We start from the raw sequence: 26,658 nt of genomic DNA on the forward strand, positions 1-26,658 counted from the left end.
CAATGCACAAACCTATGAACATGACTTTTATTTAATATCAATAAGAAAATTATTGACTGATCGAATCAAGTGCCTTCCACTCTACTAGAAACAAAAAGATTAATAGTAAAAAGCCACTTCTAAATGTGGATTTAAGAAATACTAAAATCAAGAGAAGAAAGCATCGTGTGTATAAATATATGTTAGCATGGTTATCATGTCTCCTAATGGTCATGTTTCTACTCTGCCCTGAGCTGGGCCTGTCACATTCTCTGCGTGGACCTAAAAGATGGCTGGGACCAAATCACCTCCTGCTCATCATCAGGTTCCTGGTACTGAGGTCCCAAGCCACTCCTTGTCTGACTTTTTCAATACTGAGTTACTCAGTGTGTTAGGGTCTCCAAAACCACCCTTAGGCTTTGTGATTCTGTAGGATTTAGAGAACTCAGAAAAACTATTAAGCTCCCGCCTACAGTTTATTATAGCAAAAGGATATAGATTAAAATCAGCAAAGGGGAGAGGTGCATTCCCATGGAGTGAAGTCCAGGAAAATGCATTCACACAATTTCCAAGGTGAGTGACCTGCCCCTTCTGAAGCAGAGTCACATGGAGATGCACTTTATTTTTTTAACAATGATGTGTGATAGCACTAATTGTTGCCAACCAGGGAAACTAAGCCAAACCTTAGTTTGGGATTTTTATTGAGTACACACAGTTCCCATATGATGGGCATCAGCTACTCAGACTCTAGCCCTCTTTCTCACTCCCAACCCCAGAAAAAAAATGGTAACCAAAATCAGATTGGTAATATAAACTATCTATTCAAGTGGTACAGCACAGCCAAATCCCCTAACACAAAACATAAACATAGTATGGCATAAGGTCACAGTATAGAGAAGCAAAATATGCTAAGTGCTCAGTGGTTATCTCTCCACAGCCAGCCAGGGCCACTACTAAGATAGGCCTTTCTCTGGAATGTGCACAGTTTAAACAACACAGGGCTTCTGAGTTAACCCTTTCCTGCTAATTAATCTTTTTCTTATACTCTGAAGCACCTAGAATCCTCTCAATAGACCTCTCCTCTGGGTTAAACCATCTAAAACTAATTTTGTTCACAAATGGAACATGACTGACACATGTCTAAATTTATTAGTATTAAAAACTGTTCTGAGCCAAACTATATTTCAGAACCTCCCCACATCCAATGATGAGATTCCTACAAGTGACCCCAAATCAATTCATTCTGTAAGATAAGAATGAACATTTTCAAAGGAATCTGATTGTATGTCTTTGCTATTCTAAGTTATAAATTTTAAGTGTGCAAAAATGCACATTAAAAATGTTTACCATTTTAACAATTTTTTTTAGTGTAATTGTTCAGTAGTGGGTTATTTCCATATTGCTGTGCTACCATCTCCAGAAGTATTTTCATTTTGCAAAACTGAAAGGCTACACACATTGAATGACAGCATTTCTGCTTCCTCCCAGCTCCTGGCAAGCAACACTCTACTTTCTTTTCAATAATTTTGACTATTCTTGATACCTTATATGAGTGGAATCATATAGATTTGTCATTTAGTGACTGGCTTATTTCATTTAGCATAAAGTTCTCAAGGTTCATCCATCATGTCACATATGATAGAATTTCTTTCCTTTTTAAGGTTGAATAGCATTTTTTTTGTACATAGATACCACACTTTTTGTATTGATCTCTGTGTTAGTGGATGCAAGGTGTTCTCCCATCTGGATACTGGGAATAATGCTGCTATGAACAGACATGTATCAATATCTCTTCAACACCCTATTTTCAGTTCTTTTAGATATATAGCCAGAAGTGGAACTGGTAGGTTCTTTGGCAATTTTATTTTTTATTTTTTTCAGAAACTACCATAGTTTTCTACAGAGTCTATCATGCAAAAAAATAAAAACCTACTTTGAAACACTATTAGTATATCACCATTTCATTGGTGAATATCTATACATTTTCTACCATCTTAGAGTTCCTAGTAATCAAAACCACACAGCTATAAAGTAGATTTTTCCGCATTCAAGATTTAGCCCTTAGCAACCACAAGAGTAAAATCAGCCTCTCTTCTGCCAGAACAATCCAGGTCCTCACCATCATCTTGTTTAGTTTTCTACCAAATGCTTTTTCTTTGGGGGGGAAAACTCTCAAAACATTTCACAACACAGAAAGCTATGTACTTTAAAATACTAAACACACATCCTATGACTCAATATTTGTGATTGCTGGATACCTTGTGATACCAACAAAATGGAACTAGAAAATGTCTAGCAGAAAGCCCAACCCACTGAAAACCACCTCCGGTGAGACGCTCACTGTTGAGCACTATCAGGCCTGTGTGCTGCCTCAGATGCACACAAAATGTCCCTCTGTGCACTGTGTGGGAGGTCTTAAGGCAAGGGCTGCTTCTCAGGACACATTCTGCGCCTCCCTGAGCCCTGTGTGCACAGTGGTGCCTCACTTCTGACCCAGATAAACCATGACTTCCCATTTAACTAAAGTTCAGTTAGAAACACAGACCCAGAAGAGAAGGGGGGAGGAGAATTCCCACCCCAGGCCCAGTTTTCCATGTTCTGATGGTCATCCGCAGGGTGGGGACAACAGCCAAACAGCAGGAACAGAGAGGAGGTGGTAAGGGAAGAGAGGTTGACCAGCGGATGTGAAGCAAGTCACCTCCCCAGAGGCTGGCAAACAGCCCACCACACTGAAACGCCTCAGAAAGCTAACACAGCCTTGGACCAGATCGATAAAGCCAATAATAACCACAGATGATGGCCAAATAAAATTCACTTGATGTCTAAAAGGATTTGTTATATTATTCAGAAAATCGAATTGAAAGTTCCCAATATCTCTGGAAACGAGAAGTAATTTTAAAACTTTCTGTGTCATCTGTTTCTCTGCCAGTGCCTTTATGAAAGACCTATTGTGATTATTTTCCACCTCTATTTGGCAAAGATACGAATGTAGTTTCCATTCTTTTTTAATTTTCCATGATGGATAGCATAATCATTTCCACTTCCTTGATTATTTAATTCAATTCTGCATAAGTATCTCAAAAGGCAATAACTTCCCTTTAGCCCAGCTTTCAATCAGCTCAGGAAAATTCTGCTCTTAATAATTCTCAGATATAATAAAAGTTATTTTCACTATGCAGTATAAAAGAAGCACAATCTTCAAGTCATTTCCTTTATTCTGTGCAATATTGGTATTGTCCTTGATACATTTTGTTCACACAAAATATGTGACTCATTAACAAATCTTGTTTTTGTTTTTGTTTTCTTTTTCAAAATTCATCCAGAATCCAGCCATCTCTTATCTCCTCTACTGCCAGTATCTTGGTCCAAGTCACCAATCCCTGGCCTGGATGACTTCAATGACCCCCAACTTATCTCCCTTCTCAACTTGCTCTTCTTCAGTCTTTTCTCAACAGAACACTTTTGTCATCTCCTCTTCTGCTCATCTCCCCCATTAGAATGTAAGATCCAAAATACATAGATTATTTCTCTATTTTATTCACTGCTACATGCTCAGTACCTCAAATATTGCCTGATTAAATAGCATTTAAAAATACTTGCTAATGAATGTATGAATAAATAAGATATATTTCTAAAGAAGGAATTTTGAAAAATATTATTTAAATGTTTATTAACTGTATAAATTTTGTAGAACTTATTTCCATGTTATCAATGAATTAATATACCCCTTAAACTAATAAATGCTATTCATTTTGAAATGGTGATTTTTCCTTTCTAATTTTTAAATGCATATTTGGAAATAACTAATTTATCAGTATGTTTAGGGTTAACAAAATCAAAATAGATGTGTTTTCCCTGATTTTATTAAGGCATAACTGATACATAAAATTGTATACATTTAGAGTGTAAAACATGAGGTTTTAACATATTTTGAAATGATTAAATCAAGATAACATATTCATCACCTCACATATTTAATGTAGCTTTTAAAAAACTAAATAATGATTTCTGAGGTGAATAATTACATTTGGTTTTCCCTTTTTGGCCCTTTCACTAGCAGTTCCACCAAAGTGTATGCAAGGAAACAGATGGGAGAGAAATTCAATCCACAAAGTGTTTCCATGCTACCTTTCATCACTGTTGGTGAAAAGATAACTGGAGAAGATGAAAGCAACTAGGAAAGTGATCTTCTATGACTGTGCAGACATCATTCAAATTGTAATTACTACGGGTTGCTTTTTAAAAGAACAAGGAAAATCCTGTGTTCCTCTTAAAGGCTATGCATCTAACTTTGTATTAAAACAAAATGTGCTCTTAATGGATCTCTTATGGTTTGGAATGACCCCCTCCCAAATATATATTGAAATCTCAATGCCTGCACTGCAGAATGTGACCGTATTTGGAAAGAGGGTCTTCAGAGAAGTAATCAGGTTACAAAGAGGTCAGTAGCATTGGTCCCCATCCACTATGACACGTGTCTTTATATAATGAGGTCATCTGGACACAGACACAGGCATGCACAGGGGAAGAGACTGCAGAGATGCAGGCCAAGGAATATGAAGGACTGCAGGCCACATTCAGAGGCCAAGCAGGCAAGAAAGGATTCCTGCTGGAGTCTGAGAAGGAACATGGCCTTCTTCCTTCCAAACTGTGAGAGAGTAAAATTCTCATTTCAAGTCAATATACTCTACTTTGTTACACTAGCCCTGGAAATTAATAGAGAACCTGAATAATGTTTTAAGACTATTTTTCTTCTTTTTTTTAACCAGTTCTTCTAAAGAGTAAGAAGATGCCTCTATTATGCCTGAGGTCATTCCAAAGGCAGTGTTTGAAATATTTGGTGCCTATGCTTGAGAGATCTACAAATATAAGGCTGGCAGATGGAAAAAGGATTGCTCATTGCATATTGAAAAGAAACACATTTATAGAAACACTAAAAAATGGCTGAGACCTATTTTTTTTCCCCTCAAAGGGCCTAGTTCCAACCCATCTATTTTACAGCTAGATATCATAAAGATTGAACCAATGGGGTTTAAATACAGTTTATTCTACTTGACAAAATGAGAGAAAATGTGAAATTGCAAACGAATACAATCAATATGAATATTAATATTATTTATACTACATTTCTCCAATTTAAAAAAATCAAACATTTTATAAATTTTGTTGGAAAAGACATATTTAAATTGTTCCCTTTGGATGGCCAGTATAGCACCATACAATTATAATAGCTATGGATCATGAATAAATTTGGGGATTTAAAACGTGAAAGAACTAACACTTTAACTGTCAAAATCTAACATATTTTTCTAATAGAATCTTTTTGTTCAAAAACGCATAATCACACTGGTAAATCTGAGACATCTGTGACCATCAGGTGGGGACCCCTTCAACTCAAGTGCTTTCCATCTGTCTTCTAATGTCTTCACCTCACCCAAGCTTAGATACATCCATACCCTTCTTTCCGCTGGTCTCAAGGAAAGAGATTTCTCTCCTCTGGTGCAAACGTACACCCCCTACAAAAGCTCTTGATTCTTTGTCCCACTCTGCCTCTCTTTGTACCTTCAAACTCACCTTCCTTCTGTTCTCCAGTCTCTCATTCTTTACTAGTTCTTGATCATTCCCTTCTTCACAGACACCCAAGACCACCCTGTGTTGAAAATGCACTTACTATTCATCCAAAAGAAATGAAGTCAGCATGCTATAGTAATAATACATGCATACCAGTGTGTATAGCAGCACAATCCACAATAGTCAACCTAGGTGCTCCGGAGCTCATCAATAGAAAAATGGATAAGGAAAATGTGGTGTGTCTACACAATATATACAGAAGCTAGAGACCAAAACCAGAAATTTAAAAAATGAGACTCTTGAGAAAATAGAAGGGAAAACAATAGAATAGGAGCCAGGGGACCAAGGGTGAGGGAAGAATAGAGGCAAAGGGGAAGATCTGTAGAATAATGTTGAGCAAATTACACTATGTGCATGTATGAACATATCACAATGCATTACAATTTATATATAACTCTAATGCATCGATTAAAAATAAACAAATAAATAAATAAAAGGAAGACCAATAAAGTAGAAGAGGAGGAGCCAGGGGAGGGAAGAGGGAGGGAAGAGATAGTATTGGGGATTGAAATGGAGAAGACTAAATCATATACATTTATGAGTATATCAAAATAAATAACACTATTATGTATAAGTATAATTCACTAAAACTTTTTGAATGCTATATGAAAAAAAAGTCTCTCAACAGATCCAATTTTCAGCACTAGCTAAGATTCCATCTCATGAACATGTCGTAGGTACTGAGTGTCCTAACTCTCTCACCCTTCATCAACTCATCAGTTAACCTGAATCTGGTTTCTATTGTAATGTGGACTCCACTCCCAACAGTGGACAATGCGTCCTAACTGCCAGGTCACATGGATTCATCTCTCACAGAAATCAAGTAATTTCTCTATCTGAGCCAGAACTTAGTACACCTTTTTCCCAAGCCTCTTATATTTCTGATCTATATGACTGATCTTAATTTCTCAAGTCAGGAATCTATAAGTCATCCTTAATTTCTCCTCTGGGATTCCAATTAAGTCTCAGTTCCATCAGGTCCACCCCTAAACACCTATTTAATTTATCCATTTTTTTTCCATTCTCCCACCATGACTTTATTTTTTTATTTGTTTTAATTAGTTACACATGACAGTACAATGATCTTGACATATCATACATTTGAATCAGATGAGGTATAATTTCTCATTTTTCTGAGTGTACAGGTAGCAGAATCACATTGGTCATGCAGTCACGTATATACCCACAGCAATAATAATGTCTATTTTATTCTGCTGTCCTTCCTTTCCCCCCTTATCCAGCCCTCCTCTCCCCTCACTTCTCTCTACCCAACCTAATGTGACACACTTCTTGTTTTTTTCTTTTTCCTACATCATCATACATGTATTTGTATAACGATGAGGGTCTCCTTCCATCTTCTGTGCAATTCACCATGACTTTAGTCCAACCTGTCTATAGCTCTCATCTGACTTACTGCACTCCATCTCCAATCTTACTTGTTCATACTCTAATTCATGAGAAGGAGAAGGGGTTAGAGCCTAAGTTAATCATTTCTCACCCTGCATAAGATTCTTTGTTTTGGGCCTTCTGCCCATGGTACGGGTCCAAACTGTCTTTATGACTGGCCTTTGACCAATTCTGTTTTCCATGTTGCCAACTCACTCCTGGAACATTTTCAGATATTCCTAAATTCTTCTACTCTCTTTACTTTAGAACCATCATCTTTCTCACATCTCCACTTTTGAAAACATTGTTCCCTTCACCTGCCCACTCCTGAGACATTTCTCAGGCCTCTGATTAAATGTTTCTTCCTGTGAAAGCCTACTGACCTCTCCCTGAGATCATCTGTGTGTCTGGCTATGATTGATATGTGCTCCTGGTCACCCTGAACTTTCTTTCTCCTAGAATTCATCATACACACTTCATTGTAATTGTGGGTCTCCTCTGCTAGACCACTAGTTCCAAGATGGCATGGGCTATGTCTGTATTCACTGATGTATCCACAACACCTACCACAAAATAGGTGCTTAGTGAATGAATGACTAAATAAATAAATGAAGCCTGGGAGTATGACACAGTGATTGATGCCTGCTGTGGACTAAGAGGTTGAATGCCTCCAAAATTCATATGTGATGATATTTGGAGATGGGGTTCCTTGGAAACTATTCTGTTTAGATGAGATCATGATAGTGAGGCCCCCATGATGTGATTGATTAATAGCCTTATAATTGGAGGAAGAGAGACCAGGGCTTCTTTTCTTTCTGCCAACTAAAGACAAGGAGATGGCAGCCATATGCAAGCCAGGAAAAGCGCCCTCCCAGGGAAATGAATTTTTCAAGACCTGGATCTTGCATTTCCCAGCAACCAGAACTGGGGGAATAGTTTGTTGTTTAAGCCACTCAACCTATGGCATCTCTCATAGCAGCCTGAGCTGACCCACAGTGCACAAGCTCAGGAGTGGTGGGATTGAAACCTGGATTTGTCCTTTGTTTTGTGACCCTAAGCTAATTAATTAACTTTTCAGGCTTATAACTTATAAAAGAGTAAAAATGATACATTTGATTGTTGTTAGGATTAAATAAAATAAGATACAGTTGTTAAAGCACCATAACTGGCACATGGCAAGTGCTCAATAAACAGCATCCCTTCAATTTAGAAATGCATCCTAACAATGAGTGCTAATGTGTTAGACCTGCATCAGGAACCTAACTTTGAAAAACTACCATCAAAATAAATTGGGCTAATTAAGAAATATTTCATCTTCTTTCATTAACAGAACTAACAGAATATAATGTTTCTTCTTGATAAAAAGAAAATTATAGGTTTCATGTCTAAAAAGGGAGCCCCATCTCTGAAATGGATGATGGAGTATATGAAACAACTATAACTGCTAATTTTTATGAATGTCATATTGTAGTATATTGACAATTTGTGATTTTCGATTCTTTGCATAATTGCAGAGACATAAAAACTTCCATTTAGGAACAAAGCAAACATCAAAAAATGGATGGATAATTAGACCCATAAATTTGAATAATCTATATCTGTGTACTAAGAGTGATATAAAACACCCACAGAGGGAGAATCCTTAGGTTTGCCCCCTATTTTTAATAAAATATTTGGTTTAAGAAAAGTATATTTTATAAAAACATATTGGACTCTTGTTTGTATCCTATTTCTTCATAACTTCTGTCATAATATTTATAAATAATTGCTATAATAGAATGGAATGTCATCAGTAGAAGAGTTTCTTATTTAATATGTCATATATTGATGTGAAACCAAGACAAGCAATCAAGAACAAAATGAAAATTTCCTATTAAAAAAAACCTCTTCAAACTCACTTTCATAATCATTTCCAATAGTCTCTGATGCACCCAAGATTTAATGACCTTGGGAAGAACAAGACCACCAACATTTTTTATTCTCAACTCAACATCTCAACTCTTAATCCTGCCATTATCTGTTATCAATGCTGTTTTGGGAAGTCAATTTGCAAAGAAGATTTTGAGAAAATAGATACATTTGCTTTCCAAAGACAGTCTTTCAAATTGTTCTTTAAAATAAAAATTGGGGGCCTGAGCATATGGCTCAGTGGATTGCCAAACATGAGGCTTTGCATTCAATCCCTAGCACCACAAAATAATCAATAAAAACTAAAAAAATAAAATTTTATTATCTTTAGATTATTCATAAACATTAAAGGAGGCATAATATTATCACGGGATTTATGATTTACCATTCTAATTTAGATACATACCAATTTCCATGACTACTATGCAAAAGTTCTCAGACAACAGAGATCCTGTGAAATATTTACAAGTTGCATTCCAGAAAAATGTCAAATTCTTTTTCCTAGTCAATTTGACACTTTTTTTTCTTGTTTTTAGATATAAAATAACTTGGAACATCATGTAGCATAAGTAACAGGTGATTTGAAACTATTATTCTGATTACCAGAAAAAATATACTTTCAACATGGGTCATTTTCTTACTTTTATTAGTAAATAAATATAAACAAAAAACTATAGGAAAGGGGACAATCAATAAGACCAAGGAATAGAATGCAACTCAACCATTCTCAATGGTTTCATTGTCAGGTTATTGGAAAAATTCCAAAGAAAACATACACCAGGAATGGGGGTAAGTGTTTTCAGGGTAGAGTTCCCACCCCTGTGTTAGAGATTTAGAACTTCTCATTTGTTTCCAGTCAGACTTCAGACTGAACTTGAGGCCTGTTATGGACTAAAGGTCTGTGGCTTGTATCCCCACCAAAATTCATATGTTGAACACTTAACCCTAATATGGTGATATTTAGAGGTGGGGCTTTTGGGTAGTATCTAGGTTTAGGTGAAGCCACAAATGTTGGGGCCCATGGTGTGATTTATTAGTGGCCTTATAGGAAGATGAAGAGAGACCATAGCTCTTTTCTGCTGCCATGTGACATACAGAGACAAGGGAAATAGCCTTCATCAAGATCCAAATCTGTTGGTGCCTTCATTTTGGACTTCCCAGCCTCCAGAAATGTAAGGAATAAGTGTCTGCTCTTTAAGCCACGCAGCCTCTGGTATTTTGTTACAACAGGTTGAATTGACTAAGCGGGACCCAAATTCACTGACACAACAGGCTGAGTCATTACTAGACAATGGAGAACTAGCAATGCAGGAAAAACACACCAGAGCAGACTCAACCTGATCCTCAACCTGGCATCCCAGGTCCACTAAAAGCCAACAGCTTTGGTTACTCAACAAGCAAGAAGAGGGAAACATGACTCCAAAAAGCTCTGGAAGATCAGGAAAGACTTTCAGATGAGTCAAGTTTCTTCTTTGTGGATTATTTTTTCTAAAGAGAAATGTTGTGAAACATAGCTTTGGGCCTGCTCTGTGACTGAGAACCTATTGTTTGGGGGAGATTTCAGGGTGTTGCTGATGATCAAGAGACAAGAACCCCAAATTTAAGAAGCTATATCCTTGACAGATTTAGTAAGACCCTGGACACATGTTCTTGAAGGAATTATCTGACTGTGTGTGTGTGTGTGTATGCATGTGTGGTTAGTGCAACTGTCCATGTATGCTAAAGTGAAGGGTCCAAGCATGCTCTAGCACCCCGAGTGGTGTTGGCAGCAAGCCTTCTCACAAAGCATCAGGAAAAGTGACACAAGGTCCAGAGGCCAGATCACATATGAAAGTGACTGCTTTTGTCGTAGGTGAGGTATTCTCATTCTTAGAATTCCTTGAAGTAAGTGAGGACCCGTAATGGGGAGGGAAGTGTTTGCCTCGCTTTTAACTTGAGGACATACGTAAATACAACCTCAATGACACTGTGAAGTTTTGGATTTTCAGACTAAATGTGTTTTTATAGGACTAGTACACAAATAAAATAGAGATGGAATAGGGTAAAGATAGGGACAGGGAGACTGAGAGATGGAAAAGGGACTGGGCTGGGCTGCAGGTGCAGTGGCAGAGGAGATGGCATGGAAGGGACAACAAAAATGGGATGGAAGAGAGGTAACAGGGAGAATGAGAGAGAGAGAGAGAGAGAGAGAGAGAGAGAGAGAGAGAGAGGGAGAGGGCGAGGGCGAGGGCGAGAGCTGTAAACAGGACCTCAAGTGGGAACAAGGAGGGCAAAGGATGGGGACAGATGAGTGGCAATATGTGGTCAGCTGCTGAGACAAACACAGACACACCAACCCTACAGCTCTCCTTGAGTTTTCAATTGCCACAGCAGGGAACTGGGGCCAGATCTCATTTCAGAAAGTTTTCCAAATATAATGAGTCGGAAAACTAAAATATCATCCTATGCTTTCTTAGGTTTGGGCTATGTTTAATGAAACACTATAACATTGGCATAAATAAGTTCAGGAGAACAAGTTCACGTATTGTTCTATTTCACTGTTTAGTTTTCAAAGTGGCCCAAGAAGAAAAGAAATGACAAGTACAGAGGATTAAAAATAACCAAAAACTGTCTCTGTTATATTAAGTTTATAATAGGTTTTTATGGATACAGTAATTTTCTGGGCATTTTAAAATGATATCATTCATGCACAAGTATGTAATGTTGGGGAAACACAGGGACTTCGGGTTCTTTTCTAGATTAGAATCTTTTAGGCATGTGAAGAGGTACACTATCAAAAGAAAAATGGCAAATAATATTTGAGTCATACATCTAACTGGGCTGTGTAATCTAAGGTCACTTCAACTTTCTTTACACTTTTTAAGAGATGCATTATTAATATTACTTACAGTTAGCATGTAGCCTTTTTACAGTATGAGAAACAATAACTTTATTTTCATTTTGGAAAGAAAAATCTTCCCTGATAGTTGCCAGTTCCATAGTTAAGTAGAGTCTGGCTGTCAACAGGCTTGAGGAAATGAGCCCCCAGAGTTCTCAGGCCTTCTGCAGTCACAGAGTAGAAAGGAAGGAGGAACAGGACGGATTCTAGGTGCAACCACTGGACCAGAGAATTCTCCTCTCATCAAGTAGCTTTTGGAAAGAGACTTTAGGAAAGGTGATCCCAATTTATCCTGCACCTAGACACGTTGTTCTAGTCCTTTATTGCTGGATTGTGAGCTTCTCAAGTCCTGGGAACATTTTCTACTATATTTTCCTTTCCTAAAACCTAGCAGAGACACAGGTACACAGCTAATGTGTAGAAAGGGATTAAAATCAACTGCCACACTTTGTTTGCTATTGAGGTATAAAAAAAGGGAGGGAAGGGGACTTCAGGGATGTATTAATTCACTCTGTTGTTGAGATTTACTTTGGTTCAGGGTTTTGAGGCTTCAGCCCATGGACAGTCAGCCCATTGCTTTTGTCAAGGCAGCACATCATGGGGAGGGGCATGTGGAAGAGCAAAGTCATTCACCTCACGTCCAGGTTGAGAAAAGAGGAGGGGCTGGGGTCCCACAAACCCCTTAGAGAGTATGTCTTCTGTGACTGAAAGACCACCTACTTATTGTGTTCCACCTCTTAAGGTCCCACCACCTACTGATACTGGCAAAGTAGGGACTCAGCCTTTAACATGTGGGTCTTTGGGTGACATTTCACGCATAAACCATAGCAGATCTCTGATTAAAAACCCTCAAAAGGTTCTAGTAGCCACAAAAGGTTCTAGTAGCTGAATCCAGACAATTATCCAATCATCTAAATTTATTTTGACAAACACAATGCTTCTTGTTTTACTTGTTTTCCCATCAGCAGCATAAGATGTTGATTTTATTACAATAAACTAAGATTAAAATTTATTTTATATTGTAGTTATGTGCAAAGACATTAGAATGCACACTAGAAAGACTAAGATCACCTGGCACAACCTAATATGGACAATCTTGGAAAGATGTCAGTCTTTCCAGTGTCTTGCTTCCAGGATTATTTTTCATCAAAGCACCTGGGACGGGCACTGTCCTCACCTCCTCAGATAAACCTCTTTGCTCAGCACAGACCACTTATTCTTTCTTCCTGTTCCAGAAAGACATAAGCACATCTGAGCAAAAATCTGACAATTAAGATAGAAGTAATAACAGTGAAATATTTGAGCAAGATCCATGGGATTGACATGAAGTAACTGTTCTTGACTGGCTGTCAGTCCATTTCTTTCCAGAGGCAAAGTCTCTAAATGCCTCATTTAGGTGACAATTAAACCAGTGAATAGGATGGCCAATGTCATTGATCAGTAATGGTGACAAAAACAACAGCAGCATCCCTCCACATTGTGCACTTCATGACTTTTTGGCTGAAACTATGCAAACCTGTAACTCTGGGTTGTCTTCCTTACCTTGGCCAGATGAGAGTTGATCCATTTTGTGAAAGTACGCTTTTGTACAATTTCTTGCTCATCTAAAAGAAAAAAAAAAGAATTTGGTTAGATAGCATAAAGTATCATGGATTTATACTATGAAAAAAGTCCAAGGTATACAGCTCTAGAACTAATCATAAAACCATTTTATCTTCTAATTCATTGGAACAATTATTTTCTTTCAGGGTTGACACAATTCTAAATACATTATCACATGGAACTATTCCTATAAAAATTATTACCAAATACTTTAAAGTTTGCACCACTTCATCCCTATGTTTACTCTCATTCATTTACTGAAAGTTCACTGATTAATTGTCCCTCAACAAAGCTGTTAAAAATAAAAGTTTGCTAAGTCCAGATAAATGTCAAGTTCTACGTGTAGAAGGAGACAGAGAGACATAGAGGTAGACACAGACAAAGGCATAAGTATATAGTGGGTTACACAGCAATATTAAGGTAGAACTGTAAATATGAGGCATTACAGATACTTAAATCAAATGGAGAGTTGAGAGAATATACCCTGGGCAATCTACAGAAATTCCCACCTCCTGGAATCCACACTTTTGTTTCTGTAGACTGTGGGCAGATCCTGTAACTTGCTTCAAGCTAACAGAATATGAAACGGTGGTGGGGTGTCACAATGTGATCCTGTTGCCTTAAATCACTCCATCCTAGCTGAGGCTCTCCCAGCAGCAGCATGCTGTGAACCATTTGTGAAGGTGGTCAAAGGCAGGGAATTGGGTTTCTTTCAGCAGTGGAGAGCTGCCTCCAGCCAATATCCAATAGGAATCTGGGTCTTGTCTTACAGCCACAAGGAATGGATTCTGCTAGCACTGCAGACAAATTCAAAAGTAGGTTGAAGTCCCTTGAAGAGAATGGGGATGCGGATGCAGTCCGCTAGCATCTTGTAGCCTGTGGGACTCTGAGCAGATGCAGCTATGCTGTGCATGACTCCTGACCCATGAACTTGTGGAGACAATAAATGTGTGGTACTTTAAACTGCCAAGTCTGTGGTAATTGTTATGCAACAAGAGAAGACTAATGAAGAAGGAAAAGAACAGGGTTCAGGAAAGCTTTAATTAGAGGTTTAAAGACATGAAGGCCAGAGAGAGGAGGCATTTAATCCCTTAGAAAGAAGGGTGACATCTGTTTGCTCAACCAACCTTTCCTGGATGTCAAATGGTTGACAACAGACAAGACGAGATGCTGTGGGGGATACAGATGAGCACACCTAATCTCAATTCCTCTCCCTTTGGGGGGTGATGCTCAATCCACATTTCTAGATAAGACCTTTCCAAGGTTTCACCTTGGAATCCGACTGTCTTCTAGGATGTAAACCATATCAACATTGACAAATAGCAATGAATGGATGAGGAAAATAGATAACAAGAACTTTTAATTTGGAGAAGCTTTGGATATGTACATAAAATTTGCAGAATGCTAGTATTTCTAAAATATTTCCAGCATGCTTTTTTGTTTTAATTTTCAAGTACAAAAAAAATCAGCATTACAAATTGGTAACATTTCCTATATACAAGGTGCTCCTATGCATGCAAACACACATGTATATGTATTATATGTATAACATGACATATATCACATTATATTTTAATTAAATTATTATTTATTTAATCTTTATATAACAAAATATAATGCATGTATTAACTTTCATTCTTACAACAAACGTATAAATAAAGCCTATTATAATTCTCATTTTACAGATAAGAAAGCCAAGGCACATAGAAATTAAGTATTTTTACCAAAATCACCCAGTAGCAGAGCCAGGTTTTGGATTTCAGAAGTGTGGATCCATGATATTACATTACTAATTGACAATAACATAAAAATTAGTATATTGGTCTTACCAGATACTAATCACATGAAAATGATAAATTCATGGTTAAATATGAGATTGGCTCTGGAATCTTCAGGTTCTATAAAGTTATACTGCTGCAAAATTAACTATTCAAACTAAGCGTGATGAAATTCAGAACTTTGATACATAAAGTGCAATTCTTAGTCTAAAATAGACTGAAGATACAATTAGAGTGTATGCAAATTGTTACACTTAATTTGAAATTATATATTCTTTTATAAACCAAGATGTCATTGTTTTAAAATGTTAAAATAAATTAGCATGAGTTAGTGTAGGATGTCATAAGTTTAAGAATACCTACTGATTATATGTTGCTTCCTGATTTTAAATTTTTACATTTTCACTGCTACCACCTTCAGATTTACCATCTGATGGCAAATCTTTGATTTTATATTTAGACTTTAGTTAAAAGACCTCCTTTTAGAGAGCTCAAATTATCTTTTTTTTGTAGCATTGTGTATATCTAAATGTCAAATTCTCTACATGCTTCCTTTTATGCCTGCAAAACCAGATTTTTCTGGATCCTAAAAGTCTACTTTTATATTTATCAGATGCAGTCAGCTGAATTCTTAGTAAATATTTCAATGTTATGTATTTTATTTACTATTTTCCTAAAAGAAAAAAGAATTCTAAAATTTCATTGTTAGCAAACTTTTATCTTTATGTAAAACCTGAATAATTTACTTCCACATTTGTTAATTAAATCTAATATCGATAACATAAGATCTTTAAACTGCAAAAGACAAGTATGCGATAAATGTCTATCAACCCAACCTACATAAAAATAGTCATGAGAACATTTCTTTATAATCCTATTGACAAGCAACTGAAATAACTCCCATGACATAAGCTTTAAGGTTCTCTTGATATATATGCCCTTGCTTTTAAAAGAACATTGTTTAAGGTTAGCAGTAACTTGTTCCTATGGCCATTATGGTTCACCCTGGTGTATTCATGAAGTTAGAAGCAAAGAGGTCAAAATAAATGGTAGCTTGGGTTACTACAGAACCTTTGTCACTGAGCATATAAACATAGAGTCTAGAAGTATGTTGATTACCTGGTAATTTTATTATGAATAATGAATTTGGCATGTATCATTAGTTATGTAAAACTATGCTACAGAATCTTGTGCTCATTAGTTTATAAATAGCATTACTAAATAAAAAGAATATTAAAATACATGCCAATATCCATTTTAACAGATGATGTTTTTGGAATGTTAACAGTAACTGAAATGACTATATTAAAATATATTGAACAAATTCTTCCATAAGAACTTATTTCTGAGAAGTACATGAGTATTCATGAGTATGCTCTTAATAATGTACAATAAATTCTATCAGAAGTATGAAAAATCATAAAGAGTAAAATCATGAATTCCTGAATACATCTGTCTCTAATCAATGTCACATTTAATATACAAATACTAAGAAGAAAACTACATTGCTTAAATAAATATAGTTAAATTTGAAAAAAACCTCTGGCAAAAAATACTAAAATTATCTAATATTAATGTATTCTTAGTAGTTTGCCATAGATTATTTTTTAGTGGTTAATTTTTTAAATTTTTATTTGTTGTTTTTAGTTATACTTGACAGTAGAATGTATTTTGACATACATACATGTAGTATATATTTCCATTTTGTGGTTGTACATGATGTACAGTTACATTGGTCATGTAATCATATATGAACACAGGAAAGTTATGTCCAATCCATTATACCATCTCTCCCTTTTTCTTTATGGCTGAATAATATTCCACTGGGTATATATATCACATTTTCTTTTTCCATTCACCCATTAAAGGGCACCCAGGTTGGTTCCATAGCTTAGCTATTGTGAATTGAACTACTACAACCTTGATGTGGCCACATCTCTATAGTAAGCTGATTTTTAAGTCCATAGGGTATATGCTGAGGAGTGGATAACTGGGTCAAATGGCAGTTCTATTTCAAGTTTTCTGAAGAATCTCCATACTGCTTTCCAGAATGGTTACACAATTTGCAGTCCCATCAGCAGTGTATGAATGGACCTTTTTCTCCACATCTGTACCAAACTTTATTGTTGCTTGTATTCTTGATAATTGCCATTCTGATTGGAGTGAGATGAAATCTCAGTGTAGTTTTAATTTGCATTTCTTTAATTGCTAGGGATGTTGAACATTTTTTTCATATATTTGTTGACCATTCATATTTCTTCTTCTATGAAGTGTCTGTTCAGTTCCTTAGCCCATTTATTTATTTATTAAATTATTTATTTATTCTAATTTGTTATACATAATGGTAGAATGTAATTAATTTCATATTACACATATAGACCACAATTTTTCAAGTCACTGATTGTGCACAAAGTATTTTCACACCATTTGTGTCTTCATACATATATTTAGGGCAATGATGTCTAACTCATTCCATCATCATTCCTACCCACTTCCTCCCTCCTTTCCCTTCTCCCCCTTTTCTCTATCTAAAGTTCCTCCATTCTTTCCATGCCTTAGCCCATTTATCGATTGGGTTATTTGTTTTTCTGGTGTTAAGTTGTCTGAGTTATTTGTGTATCCTGGAGATTATTGCTCTATTTGAGATGCAGGTAGTAAATATTTTCTCATATTCTGTAGGGTCTCTCTTCACATTCTTGATTGTTTTTTTTTTTTCTGTGAAGAAGGTTTTTAGTTTGATATCATATCATTTATTTACTCTTGATTTTACTTCTTGTGCTTTGGGAGTCTTGTTGAGGAATTCTGTTCCTAAGCCGACGTGATGAAGATTTGGGCCTACTTTTTCTTCTAGTAGGCACAGGGTCTCTGGTCTACTTGTGTTCCTTTATACCAGTGATGAATCAACTGAAAAAGTAATTAGAAAGACTATCCCATTCACAATAGTCTCAAAAAAATTGGGAATCAATCTAACAAAAGAGGTAAAAGACCTCTATAATGAGAACTAAAGAACATGAAAGAAAAAAACTGAAGAAGACCTTAGAAGATGGAAAGATCTCCCATATTCGTGGATAGGTAGAATTAATATTGTCAAGATGGCCGTGCTACCAGAAGCGTTATATGGATTTAATGCCATTTCGATTAAGGTTCCAATTATATTTTTCATAGAAATAAAAAAAGCAGACATGAAATTCATTTGAAAAAAATAATAGACCCAGAATAGCCAAAGCAATCCTCAGAGAGAAAAATGAAGCAGGAGGCATCACAATACCAGACCTTAAATTATACTTACAGAGCTACAGTAACAAAAATGGCATGATATTGGCACCAAAATAGACATGAAGACCAATGGTATAGAAGAGAGTACACAGAGACAAACCCACATAAATATAATTATCACATACTAGACAAAGGTGCTAAAAACATACATTGGTGAAATGATACCCTTTTCAACAAATAGTGCTGGGAAAACTGGAAATCCATATGTAGTAAAATGAAATTATACCCCTTTCTTTCACCACACACAAAACTCAGCTTGCTATAGATCACTATTAACATTTTTTGCAGATTATTATTATATCCTAATAAATATCTTTAATAATAATGATGGCTTAAATAATAATCTTAAAGTTAACTATACCATAAAATGTAAATGCTAATTTAAAATAAATAATCTTTAAGGTCACATTGCCCCTGACTGTTTCTAATAATTGGCTTTCATTATTTTTGATGTATCACTAAAAAGTTGGAATGAAGTTTAAAAAAAAAAAAAACAGAAAAATGCAGACTGAATTTCTTGCCACAACCAAATAATGTGCCTACATAGGAAAAAAAAAAACAAACACAAATGCATAAAGATGATAATGCAGTGGTTATTAATTAACAGCCAAAATTAGATCACCTGAGTCAAATAAATTGTTTTGGGATCAGAATTTTATTTTCCCTGTTGTTAAATATATAATTTTACTAATATCACTACTTTATTATATATAAGTAGGATCCAAGGTATATTGGAGGGTCGAACATAATAAGATAACTAAATGTTTATAATTACTCAAAACTTTTAAATCAAATACGTAAGCGAAAAGAATATTTACAGAACCAGGCTGTGACAGACTGCGAAGTGTGCCCCTAGTTCCTCCTGTCCTGCCTGGCCAGCATACCCTTTGTGATGTGACTATGCTGCTCCTCTGATCGGGAGGTCATCTTCTCTCCCCCACCTGCAGTCTGGGCTGGCCTTGAGACTTGCATTGATGACAATGTGACGGAGTAATTTTATGTGATTTGTAAAGGTGAACCCTAAGAGGCCTTGAGCTTCCATTTTTAGCTCTTGGAACTCTTCCCTGAGGCAACCACATAAGGAAGCTGGTCTAGGATCCCAGAGGATACAAAGTCACTTGGAAGAGAACTGAAGCACCGCAGGGGACAGCCAACAACCACAGCAAGGCCACCTTGGGATCTGCCAATCTAACTGATCCAGTGAAGGCAGCCACCTGAACCAGCCTGGTCATAACTACCAGGACACTCAGAATCACAAGTCACACATCCCTGTTACTCTGATCCATTAAAATCAGGTGGTGGTTTGTTGCACAGTGCAATTTAATTGAAATAGAAATTGCTACCCAGAGTATGGCAGTGCGGGAACAAAAGTCTAAAATATGTGGCATTGGCTTTAGGACCAAGTAGGGAAAGGAGGCTCGAGGACAGTGAGGTAACTGCTGCTGGAGACTGGAGGAGGCTACAAGTATTCTGTACATTATATAATATGTCACCTGAAATAACAAATGTGTGCATCTGGATAAAGAGAGTTCCCCGAACAATGCTGAAAGTGTCCAGTGGCTTCCTTTAGCTGTGTGTTGTAAGTGCTGGAAAAGAAACTGATGAACCAAAGAGGAAACCATTTTGTTTGCAAGCACAGATTAGAAGAAACATCGAAGGCCCAGGCTATGGTGGATTGGAAAATAAGATGGTCTGTTATTTTCAGTCTTTGCAGGAAAATGGTTTGCAAAGGAAGAAATAGCTTCAGGGTAACAGCAATGAAGAATATGTTTGTAAGACCCATGGTTAGGAACCCAGGAAGAGTTTGGCTTTTTTAGATTTCACATGTGAGGTCATACAGTTTCTTTCTGTGTCTAGCTTGTCAGATTCATCCATGTTGCAACAAATAGCAGGATTTCATGTGTGTGTGTGTGTGTGTGTGTGTGTGTGTGTGTGTGTGTATCTAAATAATATTGCCTGGTGGACTCTATCCATTCATGAATGTGTTCTTTTAGGTTTTGGTAATTATTCACAACAAAGTATACATATATCCAATCATCATGTTATAAATCTTGAAATATATATAAAGTTGCATCTATCAATTCTACTTCATCATAGGGTTGGAAAACTAAAGAAAGAACTCAAAAAAGCTTTCTAATAGAGCCTACTTGACCTCCTCCACTAAACAAACCAGCTTCTAAAGTTTAAGTTTATTAAAAGTACCTTAAGGAAATTAATCTTAAAGGCATTGCCCAGAGCAGCCTTCATGTGTCCAAAATCTGCTTCAAACTTTATCTATCTATCTATCTATTTATTTATTGTGTTACTGGTGATTGGATCCAGGTGCTCTTTCTCTGTGCCACATCCCCAGACTTTTTCTTTTCTTTTTCAATTTTGAGACAGGATCTGGCTAAGTTGCTGAGGGTCTAAGTTATTGAGGTTGGCTTTGAGCTTGAGATCTTCCTGCCTCAGCCTCCCAAGTTGCTGGGTTTACAGGCATACCACATCATGTCCAGTACAAATATTAGGTTTGGGAGAAAAGAATGAACCCCAAACAGACATTTAGGACACCAGCTTGTACCAAAGGAGCAGATTGGTTTAAAAAGAATAGAAGACTTTGAAAACATGACTTTAGCTAGGAAGACGCTGAGAAAACTGTCACTTGAAGCCATGAGTCACTTCTTATCTAGAAGACAAGGAATTGGCCTGTCAGTTAAAGGAGCTACACATGTGCCTTGCTGGATTTCAAAATTACTTTTGAACTATGACGGTTAACTCCTGTGTGTTTTTTTTTTCCCTTTAGGACAGTAATGTCTATTGCAATGACCTGTTCTTCTCTGATCACTGCATGTGGAATACATGAGGAACAGATAAGTTCTGCTTTTAGTTTACAGGTCTGTGGATCAAGAGGAACTGCGGTTGGAATCTTCACTGTATGTACAACAGATGTAGGTGACACAATACTGGACTTGGAGCTTGATCTGAGATTGGAGCTGGACATGACTTTTGGAGTCTCAAGAAAGAATGTGTATATTTTGCATATAGGAAGAATACAAAAGTAATGACCAGAAGACATTTTAAATTAGGATCACAAAAACTTCTTCTCCCAGTATACATCCTCCTTTGATCTTGCCTTCCTCCCATCAAGGGTAGAATTGACTTCCCCTTCCTTTCAATCTGATCCCATATTATGCTTTCTTTGATTAATAATGCAGCAGAAATGACTTTATGTCATTTGACTCACTCTTGGAGTTAAGAAACCTGGCAGCTTCTGTTTTAGCTGTCCTGAATTACTCTCTGAAAATTATCGAGCAAGGAAAGCAGTCTGGTTTTGAGGATGCAAATCCACTTTGAGAAGAACTGAAATGAACTCTCTGATAGCCAGAACCAGCTTCCAGACAAGTGAGGTGAGGTCATCTTATATCTCCTAGCTCAGCAAGTCCTGCAGAGGAAATCAGCCACAGAGGAGCCAAGGTGAAATCGGCAAATCAAGGCCTAAGACTTCACGGTTACTGCATCTGATACTAGTTCTATCCTGCACCCATCCATACCTGATCACAAAATCCTCAAGGAAAGAAAGCTTTTTCCTCATATTGTATCCCTAAACACTAACTCATTGCTGGCACATTGTCTTATATATGCATCCTTTATAAAAACCATTGCTATTTAACTGTGAACTCACCAGCCAGTCCACTGAGGCACAGATTGTGAGAAATAATAAATTGTGATTGTCGTGAGCCACAATGCTTTGAGCATTTTGTTACACTAAGAGTTAACTGAAACAAAGCCATTCATTTATGTGACAGATATAAACATGGAATAAAACATAGTAAGGAACAGGGTATATGAGTTACTCTGCATTAGATCCAGCATGAATTGGTGGGAGAGGACAAGGAAGGGAAGAGGGAAAGAAGCTCTATAGCTATCAAAAGTTCTAGAGTTGAGTGAAAAAAATGAGCAGAATAAATTTTTAGGGTTTTAATGTTGAGTACTCTAATCACTACTTCAGTGATTTTTCAAGTGAATGTCAGTAAAGATTTATTGTTCTTATACTTTGGGAAAATGGAGCTGTATTTCTTTTATATAGAGAACCAGGGACTGGATCAAGAGACCAGTTTCATTAAAGTTACATTTGCAAAACGTAGTCATTTCACTTTAAGTCTAAGGCACAAAGGAAGAGAAGAACATAATTACTTTAGTTTCTAAGTTGGAATTTCTTAACTTCAGCACTACTGACATTTTGAGCAAGAGAACTCTGTTGGGAAAGGGCATCTTCTGAATCAGAGGGTGTTAGTAGCATCCCTGGCAGCAACCTACTAGATGCCAGAGACATCCTTACTCCAGTCTCATAATCCAGATGTCTTCAGGCATTGCCAAATTTCTACTGGGTTAGACGGAGCAGGCAACCATTCTCATTGATGACCATTACTTGAATTTAGGCATGATGATAGTCATAAATCAATACAAGCATTTACTGCTACTGTCAACATTTCAATTAAATTGTTATTGTCCAATTAACTACTCCAAAAGTTATTATTGTATCAGCTTATTATCATGTTTGTTTGGGCATAAATCCTTCACCCTAAGATACACCTATTTGAGAAGTGCCAAAATGCAGACAGTCTAATAACTCTGATGAAAGGCTATGTAAAAGTGATACAATATATCAAATGTAAATGAAATATCATATATTTCATATGACAGATACTCTGTCATTCAAATCTAGTCCTATATGATGGAGAAGGAATGGGTGTGAAGAGGGTGCATCTATCCTGGTATTTTGTTGTATTTATTTTACTATTATAAACCTTAATAACTTTTTTCACAAATGTAAACAATAAAGAAATGAATAAAAATTAAATGGTTATTGTGGGTTAAAAGTAGAGCCTGAACCATTTATTTTAACAATTTCAATATTTTATTGTAAGATCAGATTAATGACTCACCAGTGTGTTTTACATCAATAATACTGGCCTTCACATTCTACTCATCAAAGGGTAACATTCTAATAAAGAATTAAAATAATATGGCAAGCACTTTGTTAAAAATACTTATCCTTTCTTTAGAATGAAGACATATTAAACTATAAAAATTAAAGTGAATTATAATTGAAACAAGTGACTATTACTTAGAATCAAACTATTAAAGGTTTCCATTTGGGATGATGTGTGCCCTCTTAAATACTTATTAATGTTAATAATAAAACCTGTCACTGAAATAAATATGCAGAATTCTAAAAAAAATTGTAATGTATTTGTTGGGGTGGAGTCAATTAAGCACATACAGCTTTATAAGAACATACATCAGACCGCATGCCATGTCTTGAGTTAGTCCCTAGGGGTACAACAATGGGAAATGCTTTGCACTTATGAGCATTCCATAATCTCTAGAGGACTTGCAGGAGTGGAGGTAACAGGTGCATCAGCCTTCAAGCCTTAGCCTGGAATTTAATAATTTTTGGTAACTCATTTGGTAGCAAAAATGTGATATAAATTGAGAAGAGGCTATCAGTAATCTGTTATTCCCTATAATATGAAAATTGATACTTTGCAGAAATATGAAGGTCTCTGATGACAAGGTGTTGCCACAGATAGATTAGAAATGATACATACATAATGCATGGTATGTGTGCCTTATTATATTTTTAAGTCCTAAAGATTCTGAATTTAAATTTAAGCTGATCCTTAGGTGTCTGCAAAAAGGACTGTATGTACAATATGGAAATACAGCAATAGTGACAGAGATGTGCCCTCATAAAAAAATCATTACAATCAAGAGAAAAAAATATAATAAGAGTAAAAACAGCAGAGCTTATTTTGGCAATCTCTAATACCTTAAGTTAATAAATTTAAATACTTTTGGCAAAATTTTATTGCTTTTTTATACCTTTTCTACCTCTATTTGTGAATGCAAATATTGCAGAAAAAATGATCATATGATAAAGTAATAATTTATATCTGCATAATATTTAAATTGACATACTTTCACATATATGTCTCATTGGTTTTCACAAGTAAAGGAGGAGGAGGTACCATTAGCCAGGATGGAAACAAAGAAACTAAAGCAGAGGGCGCATTAAGAAATGTACCAATGACCTGAAGGGCATTGTGCTAAATGAAACAAGCTGAGTACAGAAAAACAAACAGTGCATGATCTCACGCACACATGAAATCTAAAAATCTTGATTTTATAGAAGTTGAGGGTAGAAGGGAGGTTATCAGAGACTAGGGAGAGTGCTAAGCTCCAGATAGACAGGAAGAATGAGTTCTGGTGTTCTATGGCACAGTAGGGCTCCTAGAGTTAACAATAATGCACTGAATATCTCAAAATAGATGGAAGAGAGGATTTTGAATGCATTCTCCATAAGGAGATAACAAAAGTTTAAGGTGATGAATATGCTAATTACCCCCAAATTAATCATTACCCAATGTTTACATGAATTAAAATATAAATCATACTTCATAAATATGTAAAAATATTATGTCCTAATTAAAATATAAAGTTAGTTTTAAAAAAATAGTGAAATGCCTGGAATTTATGTTATGTAACAAACTCAGGAGAATTACAGCATCAGAACCAGAATTTAGGTCATCAAACTCCTACCCTAATGCAATTTCAACTAGAGTCATAAAACAATTATTTGATTTGCTTACTTAATTGATTTAATTGTATTTCCTCTATGTGCCAGCCACTCTGCTCTGACCAGCTTGGGGGGGGGGGGCAAACTGAGAGGTTCATTTGGGTCCTCAACGTCCAGCAAGGAAAACAAAATCAGAAATAATTATATCTCATCCGATGGTTGATACATGCAAAGAAAAATTAAGAACAAATAATGACATGCAATAGTTACCAGATTTATTTTTTAAAAAAAAAAGACTATCATTATTGGATTAAAGATAGAATGAATGTGGAAAATATGGAAACCAACCTATAACATTTGCTAGGATAGAAACTAAGGAGAAAATTCTGGTCCCATATCTAAGATCTTTCCTAATAAATTCCATGTATAGATATCTGTGAAGGACAACTGATGTTGATAAAGGCATTATTTCCAATTAGAGAGTACAGAATTGGGGCTGCATGAACTTGACACATGCAAAAAACTGTCTTGTGCAAAAAAGGAGGCCTCCTGATTTTGCAAGGAAGACACTATGACTCTGAAACCTTTTCCTGTTGTGAATTGTGAGCAATGCAGAGCAGCAGAAGGAAGGGAGGATGGGGAAATTTCCTGCAAAGCCATCTTCATACTAACAAAATTAGTATAAATTCAAATTCAACAGTTGCTTTCAACATTAAACTGTGCTTCAGTGCTAGAATTTCAAGCATCAAAATACAGGGTTATTTTGCATAGGGGGAGAACATGGAGAGTACTTGATCACACTGTTCATAATATCTACCACTTAGCTTAATCTTTAACCAAAAACAAAACAAAAAAAAACCTACCAAATAAAGGTGGCTTTTCCCCAGTTAGTGCTTTCAAAGTTTGGAGGTTGTTATTGTTCATTGAATTACTATCCGTTTTCTTAAATGGGCTCATGATTATAATCCCACATTTTTACATTTTGTTATTTCATATTTCATGTACCTACTAATATTATTTGTATTTTCACCTGGCGATCTTAATATTTTTCTCTCTACCTATATTATTTTATCACTACCAAAGCACAAATGCAATAATTTCACACAATTTTACTTACATCTCATATCAAAAGAACTACAATTTCACCATCACTTTTTATTAATAACTTTTATTATTAACAAAAATAAACTGGAGATAGAGATGACATGGAAAAAGTAAACAAGAAGCTAAAAGAGCAAAACTAAAAATGCGGTCAAAGGGAAGTTTAAAGAGCAGATGTTGGAAATTCCAATCTCAAATTCAGCCTGAGGAACGCAAAGCTCCCTTGGCCATCTGGAAGACCTGCACACAGAGCACCAGAGGGTGCTGTAGCTTTCTGTTGTTTCAAGATTGGAGTGATATCAGTGACCTCGGGAATAAGGAAAATCAGGATAATAGAATAGAATAAGGATAATAGAACCTGTTGCAGGGGCATCCATGTGGGACAGCACCTGGAGAGTGGTCACTGACAGTTCTTCTGGGTGTCAGCCCTAATGTGCTTGAACAAGCTCATTTATATAATAATGTAATATTTTAAAGTTCATTTGTAATAATAATCGTCTATCATTTAATTGGAATGTATATGGCAGGCATCATGTTGCATATGGTCATTATTCACATCA

General features: G+C 36.1%; 1 protein-coding gene across 4 annotated transcripts in view; it reads right to left on the reverse strand.

Annotated features, from left to right (window-relative positions):
* Positions 1 to 26,658, reverse strand: part of SYNE1 (spectrin repeat containing nuclear envelope protein 1) — a gene marked incomplete at its 5' end in the record, with an annotated part of 432,633 nt that overhangs the window by 343,939 nt on the left and 62,036 nt on the right. For all 4 annotated transcript variants that reach the window (XM_081295717.1, XM_081295719.1, XM_081295718.1 and 1 more), the window contains one exon: positions 13,325 to 13,386. In XM_081295717.1, the coding sequence (XP_081151843.1) occupies positions 13,325 to 13,386 (62 nt within the window). The remainder of the gene's footprint in view (positions 1 to 13,324; positions 13,387 to 26,658) is intronic.

This window comes from Spermophilus citellus, assembly GCF_964194105.1.
Source record: "Spermophilus citellus genome assembly, chromosome: 5".
NCBI classification, from domain to species: Eukaryota; Metazoa; Chordata; class Mammalia; order Rodentia; family Sciuridae; genus Spermophilus; species Spermophilus citellus.